The sequence below is a fragment of the Halyomorpha halys genome, unplaced genomic scaffold (genome assembly GCF_000696795.3).
Source record: "Halyomorpha halys isolate HHAL.00 unplaced genomic scaffold, Hhal_1.1 Scaffold176.1, whole genome shotgun sequence".
Lineage (NCBI taxonomy): Eukaryota > Metazoa > Arthropoda > Insecta > Hemiptera > Pentatomidae > Halyomorpha > Halyomorpha halys.
In genome coordinates, this window is record NW_027106234.1 from 1,055,952 (window position 1) to 1,066,706 (window position 10,755).

The window sequence follows — 10,755 nt, forward strand, 5'->3', positions numbered from 1 at the left end:
AGAGAGAGAGAGAGAGAGAGAGAGAGAGAGAGAGAGAGAGAGAGAGAGAGATTTACCCATTAAAATTGGATCCCCTATAAATAATTACCTAAATATAGGTGAAATTATTTCAGAAACCGTTCATTTTAATTAGATATGTATATGATAATCATACTAATAAAAATACCTTTTTTGAACTAAGGTAAAAAGATAGATGATAGGAAGCATTAAACAAACTAATACTTTGATTAATTTAATTGAGTCGAATTAAGAATGTTTGCAACATTAAGATGAAACAAGATCAGCTGAAATCTCCATAATGTAATTTTACAAACACGTTTATGAATATATATATGAATATTTCATATTATTCAACAGACCTAAAAGTTTCCATATTTTGATTCAACATCATAAGGTTTAAAAATTCTTAGTTTTTAAAATTAAATCTAATAAAAAATTAGCAAATATTTGTTTATTAATGTTACAAAAATAACTATTAAAATGAAATTGATATTTTACATACTAGGCAAAGCGAGTCTTTCCCTTATTCTCGTCCAAGGCAACACCAGAATTGATAAATATAACTGTAAAAAAAAACAAAAAAAAAACAACTTAAAATACAATAAACATGAATAATGATTAATATTTAGACTAAAAATGATTATAATAATCATCACCAGCCTGTAGCACTACAATCTGCATTGGGTCCCAACTTACTTTAGAAACAACGTTAAAGTGCTTCAGTCTTGTGATGATATCATAGAGTTCCTTATTCTTAAGTTATCTACAACACACTTTTTAAAGTGTAACAAATAAAAAGTGGCTACGAAGTGTAGCCAACAGTCTGACAAGTAGAAAAACCCAAAACAAAATGATAAGTAGAAGAGGGAGAAGAGTTAGAGTAAAGACAACCGTTAATAATTTACCAGACTGTAGGCCTCTTAATCTGTCAATTAGAAAGTGGTTAGATTAATACATTTTTAGAAACCTTTAGTCTCAGACGTTTATGGGTTCATCTAAGTTTTGTGATTATAAAAACTTGCGCAACAGTGTGCACTGTATATAGGTTGTAAAGTTTGTTCACTTCCTTCAATTATCGTTCTTATATATAGCGAGGAAGCTCATTGGGTTGGATGGAGAGGCACTAGAACCCCATCTTCTAGATTCAGGTTACATAATTATAAATTCAGAGAATAATAATTAATAAAACTTTATACCCATTAAGGTAGGGTTATGACAGTAACTATATTTGATTAGTAGGTTGAAATTTGTCAACCTTTATTAAGCTAGCAGAAGTACAAGCGAAAAACAACTTTAAACAGCAATCAAACCATTTTGATACCAATGGGAGACTAAACTTGAAATATAAGTTATGCAGAAGTCCAATAAATTAATTTTATATTAGAGGAAAAGTTGAAATAACTTATTTAATCATGCCAACGTTTCGACCAGAATTTCTAGCCTTCATCAGGGCTATGAACAGAACGAGATAACAACCAATCAATATAGAAAATAAAAAAGAAATTATAAACAGAATAACGTATAAAGTCAATAATTGCACAGAATAGAATTCATAAAATTAAAGTGATGAAAGAAGTGGAAAAAACAATATATATATAGGCGATTGAATAAGTAGGTAAAATAACATAATTAAGGAAATAAAATAAAAATTTGAAGTTATATAGTGCAAAGAAATATGAATATTTTAGTTTATTAATAATTTAAAAATTAAAATTATGGAAAGAAAAACTAAAATTGAGAGAAGATAAGGAAGTGCATCTCCATAACGTATTTCACTTGGCTGTAAGATTTCAAGCTAACAGGTTCGTTTTATGTTTTATTCTCTTTTTTTTTCCTATCTTTATTTTACCCCTCCCCCTCCTTTTCTTAATTTTCCTTACCCACGTTATTAGCTATGTTCACCATATATTATTAATGTTGTTTTCAATTTTTTTTTATTCTATTCACTTCTTCTGTTAAACTTAACTTCTTAGTTTGCTTCTTTATCTAATATTATGGTTACTTATTTCATGTGTTACATATACTTTCTTTCTCTCAGTTTTTCTTTCCATAATTTTAATTTTTAAATTATTAATAAACTAAAATATTCATATTTCTTTGCATTATATGACTTCAAATTTTTATTTTATTTCCTTAATTATGTAATTTTACCTACATATTCAATCACCTATATATGCATTGTATTTTCCATTTCTTTCATCACTTTAATTTTATTAATTCTATTCTATACAATTATTTACTTTATGTTATTCTGTTTATAATTTATTTTCAGTATTCATTGGTTGTTATCTTGTTCTGTTCTTAGCCCTAATGAAGGCTAGAAATTCTGGCCAAAACGTTGGCACGATTAAATAAGTTATTTCAACTTATGTGTGTTATATTTTGAATGAACCCCCCAAACCAACTTGTCATATAAGTCATCCATGGTCAACTATCTCTCATGATGATGATTAATTTTATATTAATTATAAGTAAGTGAGCATCACAAGAAATTAATTAAAATGACAAATCTATCAACTTAAACTGACTGAATCTCAACTCATTTCATCTTTTAAATATTTTGTCTTACTGTTTTGCATTTCTCATATACATTTTTAATGAATAACTTAATGCTAAATTAGTATAAATAATAAAAAATTTGCCATTAAATTTTAGATAAAAACCAATTTTACGACATTTTAACAAAGTGATTTAAACAAAATCATCAATTATGTGATTTAATATATTTCTTATAGCATTTTTAAAAAAAATAATTCAACCTATATGCAGGGAACACAATAGAGCAATCAAAGAAAGTTCATTTTCATGGCATTTTCCATAAACATAGTGCATTACACCTATTAGAAATTCCATACTGACCAATCAATAAAATTATTCAGCATATGCTATAATTTTTATAGAATTTACAAAGGCTGCTTCCATCAGTGTATTTAGTAGAGGTCCATATAAATCATTCCTTTGGTTCTTTTACAACGTGATTTTTTTTACGAAAGTGAAAGTTGGCTGTTGAATCACTTCAATGAGATATTTTTAAAATATCAATGTATTAAGAAAAAGTCCCCCCCCCCCCCCATGTTATGTCATAAACCCATAAAAATGTAAATTAATAGAAAATTAAACTGATACAGAATAAAATCTGCATTGAATAAAAAATAGAAAAGGGGGGGGGGGAATAAGAAAGAATTAAAGCTAAACATTAATATACACAGAAATGTAAAAAAATATATTTAATTAATTTTATATTACCAGTGTGAAAAATATAGATGAAATAAACCAAAATAACATTCCTCCATGGCCAAAAACATTTGTTTTTTTACCCTGGATTTTAAAATGCTCATCTGGGTAAAATACTTCAAGCACTGCTTGTGAGCTTGAAAATGCTAATGAGATAAGTGATGTGGCCAGCAAAACATGTCTTATGCTACTTCTAGAATCCAAATGACCTGTAATAAAAAACGAAATATTAAGAGATAAATTCATACCTAATGAATCCGAAGATTAATAACAAATACAAATGACGAACTTACACTAAACATATTTACCACCGTTTGCTACATTCAAAATCATGGTATTAAATAAATGCATACCACTAGAAAAAATTATGGAGTTAAAAAAGGGAAAAAAAAGATATAGGGTCCCTAGATACCAATATAGATGGTCAAAATACTAGCTAGTAAAAAAATATGCACAAAAAAGATAATTAAAATTTTTTTTAAATAAACCTATAAATAAAATTAAGAGTATTTAAAAATCCTACTTATACAGTGAATAATTTGAATTAAAATGAAAGATATATATATATATAAAACATACCAAATGCTAGTCCAAACACAATCACACTGATTTCTGTAGACAGTAAAAAAAATCTAACAGAAACCCAAAGAATTGTGTCAACATAGCTTCCAACTTCAGCAGCTGCACTCACAGACATTGAAACCAGACATCTGATTATACTAATTATAACATTAATGACGACCTAGGAAAAAAATCAAATATATCATACATTTTAAAAACAAAAGAGTAAGACTTTCCTTGATTTAATATCAGGCATATGACAAAATTAAATATTATAGGTACAATTCATAACCTGTTAATTAAAATTTGTTGCTTATAATTGGTCCTCATATCGAACAAAGAAGGGATAGGTTTTCTACAGTGGGAAAGTAAAATTTATAACAAGAATCTGTCACAGAATAAAAGTCAACCCTCAGGGGCAAAAAAAAAACCAACATCCACTTCAAATTTTAGTACTACTGATTTATAGTCATTTATAAAAATATTAACAGGCCAATACAGATATGGTCCACAATTTTTAGGAATATAAAAATATTTATGTATTAATCTTTGATATTCTGTGTATTGTATATTGTATTAAATAATCAACAGAAAGTACTTGAACATGTATCATCACTAACATTTTATATATATATATATATATATATATGGGGTTGGAATATATTACAAGGGAAGTTCCTACATTATGAAGAAAATGAAAGAGAAAACATTAACGATATTATTTTTAATTAAATACATTTCTCCCAAAGCCCAACAAGGTTTTTTAAGGCTTTCAATCAATACTAATAACAACAATCTTAGCAAACCTGAAGGTCTGATGGCGATACCATCAATCTTTGTAAACACACCACTGTCCATCGATCACCAGGGACATCATTAAGGGGGCAGAATGGGGTGGGGTGTCATCCCAAATTGAAAACCCAAAAAGCCGAGAGATTTGAGAACCTAACAGCCAACATAATGGTAAAACATTATTCAAAGAGGTTATTATAGGGGAGATTTCCTTACCTTGGACAGTAATGTACCTAGGACAGTTCCCCTTCCTAAAGTTTGAGGGTGAGATGGAAATTTCATTGTGTTATTACGTATTAACTCAGTGATAGAAAACACTGTTCCGTTCATTCCCCGTCTTTATCGGTCATAGTTTTCAGGTTATCAATCACTGTATTTTATAGAGGTGTCTGATGCAGTTTCATAAGTCTTCATTTTCATCAGCTCTTGACAATGATAAGTGTTTTTCTTCAAACTGAAAAGTTCAATCCATGTTGTTATCAATTGTTTACGACTAGTAACAATGATTTCTGTCTCCTGGTAACAGTAAATGATCCACCATGAAACTATCATAAGTGGTTATGAAATCGTACCTTGAAGTTTTTAATGCAATGTACCTTAGACATCAAGACATTTATTTTTTCTCTAACAATAACAAATTTATAAAATCTTTACATTTTTAATGTATTTTACAATTTACTATTTACACGGGATAACTTAGGGAGATTGATAAATTTAATCTTTAAATTTATAAGTATGATAAATTTAGTTTTTGAATTTATAAATATCAATTAATAATTAGTTTTCAATAACAGATTGTTGTTAGTTTTACTTAATCAATGTGGTGGAAAACAAAAGTTCATGAGAATACTGCTATAGTTAAGTTTTTAAGAAACAAAGACAAATAATTTGTATGACCAAAGGCCGAGGAAGTGTTACAAGGCGAGAATAAATGATAATTTCAGAGTTTTACCACAACCTAATGTTGGCTGCAGAATATCTTCTGTACTTCATTTAGGCTAAAATATTTTTTAATACTGATCAAGTTTGTGTTCCCAAAATGATTACTTCTATTTTGATTTTTTTTATCCATACTTTAATTTTTTTCAGTTCCTTTTTTATAATTGTTTAGGTATCTTTATGAAAATGTTTGTTATTTTTTATACTTAGCAGGGTTGTACAGCTGTTTTATTGTCTTTTTAAGTTATGATTTAAAATGAGAATATTTACTTCAAAGTTTCTCGTTTTTATGGTTTATACTATTGATGACTGAATCAATTATTTGTTTGCTGATAATTAACTTATGTAAATGTAAATGTTTTCTTTTTGTTATTATTGGAATTGAACCTTTTTCAACCCACTGTGAAATACACATTCTGCCTTGGTCACAAGTCCCTGGTGCCTTTTGACAAAATAAAAGGTTGAGGTAATTAATTTCGATAAAATTGTAAATTAATTCAATTGAATTTAGTATTTTGTTTTTTATTGCTTATTTCAGAAGCCAGAATAGTAAGAAGATTCACTAAAACTGATCTAATTAATTAGATTAAATGAAACTTTTAAAAAAATTATCCAAGGTAAGAGAATCTCCCAAAATCTAAATTTCTTATAAATACTATCTAGAGAGGTCAGTTTTCCAAAAATGTTTGGTAAAAGGATAACTTCAGACCTCATGTGAGCTGGGAAGTCCATCTAATGTTGGGAAATTTTAGATTTTGGCCCCTCCCCAAATAGGTTGTTGCAGAAAAACCCTGCTGACCACCTTACAAACCCTAAAATCCAGAAGATCAATATAAATACTATCCTTCCACTTACATTTTGGTTTATCACTTAGATGTTCACCGATTAGTTCAGAGCTTATTTACAGTTTACTAATCCCACCAAATTTATACACCTACTTTATTCACCAAAATGCTATCTCTTCATTTATATTTACCAGGTACAGTTCACACAATTCGGTGTTGTTTCACAATCTAAATTCCCTGGTTTTAATTCTATAGTCCAAATATTACACAAAATACTTTATTTTCAAAAACCTTTAGGTGGTGTTCTTGTCGTAATCTAATCGGCCATGTTTGGGATCCGTAAAGAACTGTAGGAAGGATAATCGTTATTCTATTCTTAGTAAATTCTAACTTCAGGTTTCTGGACAGAAGGCATGGGGTTGCCATTTTGCAAGCAAAAGATAACAAGAATTTCCTCCCTTTAGCCTCGCCTTAAGTTTCTTTTTATTTTCATTTCATCCAATCAATATATACTTCAAATACATAAACCTCTTTAAAAATTAATTTTTTTTTTAGCTTAAAAAATTAATTTTTCTTCTCTTGTGCTTGCACAACACTTGATTTATGAGCCATGCAAAATTTTCTAGTGCGTATCGATACCTTACAAAATTTTGTTTTGTTTTCTTGTCTGTTTTCTTTTTATATGTAGTTTTTGTCAAAGTGCCCACAGAAAACTAGTTAATAATCTTAATTATATTCTGTGACATGATTAAATCTCATGTTAGTTACACTATTTTTCCACCTATGTTGTTCCAAGACATGATTAATTTGATTGGAGGTTTGTGAATCTGGCGACGTCCACATATACTTATGAATATCCTCATGTTTAAATGGTGAACTTTTGGTGATAAGGTTTTCGAGAAGGCTAAGTTAATTAGAATAATCTCATGGAAACCTTTATCATTCATTATATAATAAACTTGTTTCCATTCCATCTTTGCATTCATGTCTCATGATATCATTTTCAAGTGGTTTCATAGCAGTTCATTGAAAACCCTCTCTAGTTCATAAAAAAATTCACACTGAACCACATCACTGTCGTCGGTTGCAGAATGTATAATTATCAAAACAATTTTAAGCCAACACCCATTAAATATGGCCACTGATATTCCATCAATAAAAAACTGAACGTTCTTCAATGTGGACAATAATCCATACCTGATCAAAAAACTAGTACCGAAACAATTACCATTCCCTTCACACCAGATAAACTTCCATAAATGATACCTCCCCAGGCTGGCAGGCCTCTTGCAGAGCCACAATATCTAAACGGTATCCTGACTGATTTTAACACATCTGGTTAACTCAGACTTGCTACGTTCCACATCCATATGCCAAAATGTCTAATTTTTAACTTGTGCCATAAATTCCTAGGAGCAGTTCCCTGTGTTCCAGCCAGGAACCCCGAACAAGGGATCTGTTTACCTCTGGATAATGAGCATTTTAGTTCAGAGAGATCTATGACTAAATGTAGTATAAAGCCAACCATAGTGTAAGTGGTACTCCCGACTGAGGCTCTCTGAAAGTGACTATGTTATCACGAGGGAATCAATATATAAACAACTAAAAATAAATGTAAAACATTGAAAAAAAACATTGTGAGGCAGTTAAATTAGAGCACTGTATGCACTCCAGCTTCTAGTAGACGAATGAAGTGACCAAGTAGATTTGACTACACAATACATTTTGCCGAGTACATACTAAAGTACAAAGATAATGACAACACAAAATCAAGAATCATGGGATGTAGATAAACTAAAATTAAAACTACTATTTAAAATAATGATAATAAAAACAGAGCAATATTTTATAATCAAGGATTTTTAATTGGAATGTCACGTAAATGCATAGAAATAAATTTAATAATTTGAATTAATAATACTTACAAGGACGTAAAAAGCCATAAAAATTGGACTTGATGTAGCTCTTAATTTTAGACGAGCTCTATTAAATCTTAATAAAATAAATATTAGAAATAAGGCATTAGGAACAAGCATCACTAAGTCCCAAACTTGAATTCTGAAAATAAAAATAAAATGAAATAGGTAATAAAAAAAAAGAGCGTAGTGAGATGAAAAAAATGTAGGAAAACTAATTGAATATAAATGCTAATTTAAAAATTCACTTAAACATTGAAAGAAATTCGAGGTACAATAAGGATTAATGCGAATAAGCAAACATATTGTACTTATCAATGAGACCAGAATGGACAAAAAAATTAATGAAAAATTTATAAATAAACAAATTTATTATGTAAAAGATAATTTACAAATAAATCAAAATCATTAAAAAGGGTAAAATGAGCAAGAAATTAATCATTTGAAACAAGTCAATTAATTTCAAAAAATGATGAAAAGTTTCAATTTAATATGAATCAGAGATGGGCAAAAATTAGCGATAGCTAAAACTAATAGCTAAAATTGCCAAGGATAAAACTTTGATTCATGAATGAACCATTGATAAATAAATATCGTATCCATAGCCATTTTAGCTATTAGTTTCATAGTTGCCCAGCTCTGATACGAATTATATGCATTGCATTCTGGTGATTGATACTATCTGGTTGGTTGCTAAGAAAACAGTAATCAAAACCATAACTAAACACAATGTTCAAAATTTCATATTGGTATATTTTAATCTTTTAAATTAACATTACAAATAAGATATGTTTCACACTGAATAATGCAATCGATAAGGGTAAAGTTAAGAAAAACTAGGAAAAAATTAATTATAGTAATAACTATTCAAATTTAAAGAAACTTGAAAGGATTATACAAAACTGTAAAAAGTAGTGACATTCTTAGCCAATGTAATGTTTAATCAGCAAGAAAATAAAAAAATAAATAACTCAGGATTTTAATTGCCTTCAAAATGGATATTTCAAATAAAAATTAAAAATGAAGAAAATCAAATGAATAGCAAGAAAGAATCAATCTTGTGACATATAAATCATAAAACAAACAAAAGATATAGATGTTTCAAATGAATTTATTTCATTATGACTACAATTACATTAATCATTTATTTATTTATGTAAGTTATAATTTTTTTTCGAAACACCACATTTCTAGGTCAACACCTCAACATGAAAGTAGAAATTTAAATCTAATTATCAATCCCACAATAATTATGGTAACTAACCCAACTTAATACATATTGTAATTACCACCAGTGTAGTAATAATAGACAAAAGTAAAGACTCAGCAATATAAACACCAGGATTAAATAAAAGGAAATAACGGTTATAGTAAAAGATAAAATAGTAATAAACAGTGTACTTTCATCATTAAAGCAATATTATTTTCAAAGTAATAGAAGTCATAGATAAATAACATCAAACAATTGACAGAGATATAGAAAAATATATACACTTACGGCAAGTTTGGGACATCAACATATAATATTAATTTACATAGAGAGACATCTTTTGTGGCTACATGTTCAGATGAATTAAGAGTATTGGTAAAAGGCAAAGGACTTGTGCCATATAAATGTTCTAATTTACCAAGACCCATAGCAATGGGGTAATTATACTAATGATGTAAATAAATACATCTGTAAAATTACTCTATAGGATCACGTTTAAAGATGTGAAGATAACTAACAACGTAACTCACTAAAATTCATTTTGACAACAAACGAATTAATGTCATGGAGTAATGATAAAGGTTAGGTAAGAGAAAACATTGTTTACTACAACAGCTGTTGACAGTTTGACTATCGATATATTTTCTTTCTTTCTCCCTCAAGCTCTCTCTTTTTTCTGATGTTAAAGCGAAGGAGCAACAATTTTACTAACCACAGACTTATGGCGATATTACTCATTTTGTGAATATGAAAAAAAAAACTTATACTATACAATTAAAGCGACTTTAATTCAAATAAATCCTATATCAGGAGGAATATGCTAAGTGTCTGATACCAGTAAGGAAAATTTATGTAGAATAAATAGCGGCTTCCATTAACCATTACACCACAAGATGGGGTATTGGCTCTCCCCTAGGCACGATTTCAATTAAATAATAGAAGAGGAGGACCCATAGGCTTGCGAACCCTAGTCAACTCTTTTCCATTATTCTTGTTGTCGTTTCCAAAGTTAACTTTTAACTAGAAAGGTAAGCATTTCGAACATTCTTAGAAAGGTGAGGTTTTCATGAACCATAATAGATTTTTTTTTTTTGTTAATATTATTATTGGGTCTTGTAAGAAGTCACATTCCGAAACTAAATACTAGGTATTTCTGTTCTCCGATGATCTTTTTCTTGGCATTCATCTTCTGTCAGACCTCTATACACTATATCTTCCCTAACTTCCTCGATCCAAATTTTCCGAGGTCTTCCCCACCTAAGACTCTTTTTTAGGAACTCCTTAAGAATTCACACGTCTCTTCGATATGCATGAAATG

General features: G+C 28.9%; 1 protein-coding gene across 2 annotated transcripts in view; it reads right to left on the minus strand.

Annotated features, from left to right (window-relative positions):
• LOC106679080 (transmembrane protein adipocyte-associated 1 homolog) overlaps window positions 1-10,050 on the minus strand; it is a 27,232-nt gene extending 17,182 nt beyond the window's left edge. Inside the window, exons 1-5 of one of the 2 annotated variants that reach the window (XR_001342891.2) lie at window positions 9,726-10,050; window positions 8,237-8,369; window positions 3,814-3,976; window positions 3,247-3,443; window positions 503-563 (exon numbers count right to left, since the gene is read on the minus strand). Coding sequence is in view for 1 of the 2 variants with exons in the window: in XM_014418030.2 (XP_014273516.1) it covers window positions 503-563; window positions 3,247-3,443; window positions 3,814-3,976; window positions 8,237-8,369; window positions 9,726-9,865 (694 nt within the window). In the remaining variant the exon portion in view is untranslated. The remainder of the gene's footprint in view (window positions 1-502; window positions 564-3,246; window positions 3,444-3,813; window positions 3,977-8,236; window positions 8,370-9,725) is intronic. The other variant, XM_014418030.2, reaches the window with a different exon arrangement.
• Between the last annotated feature and the right edge of the window lie 705 nt (window positions 10,051-10,755).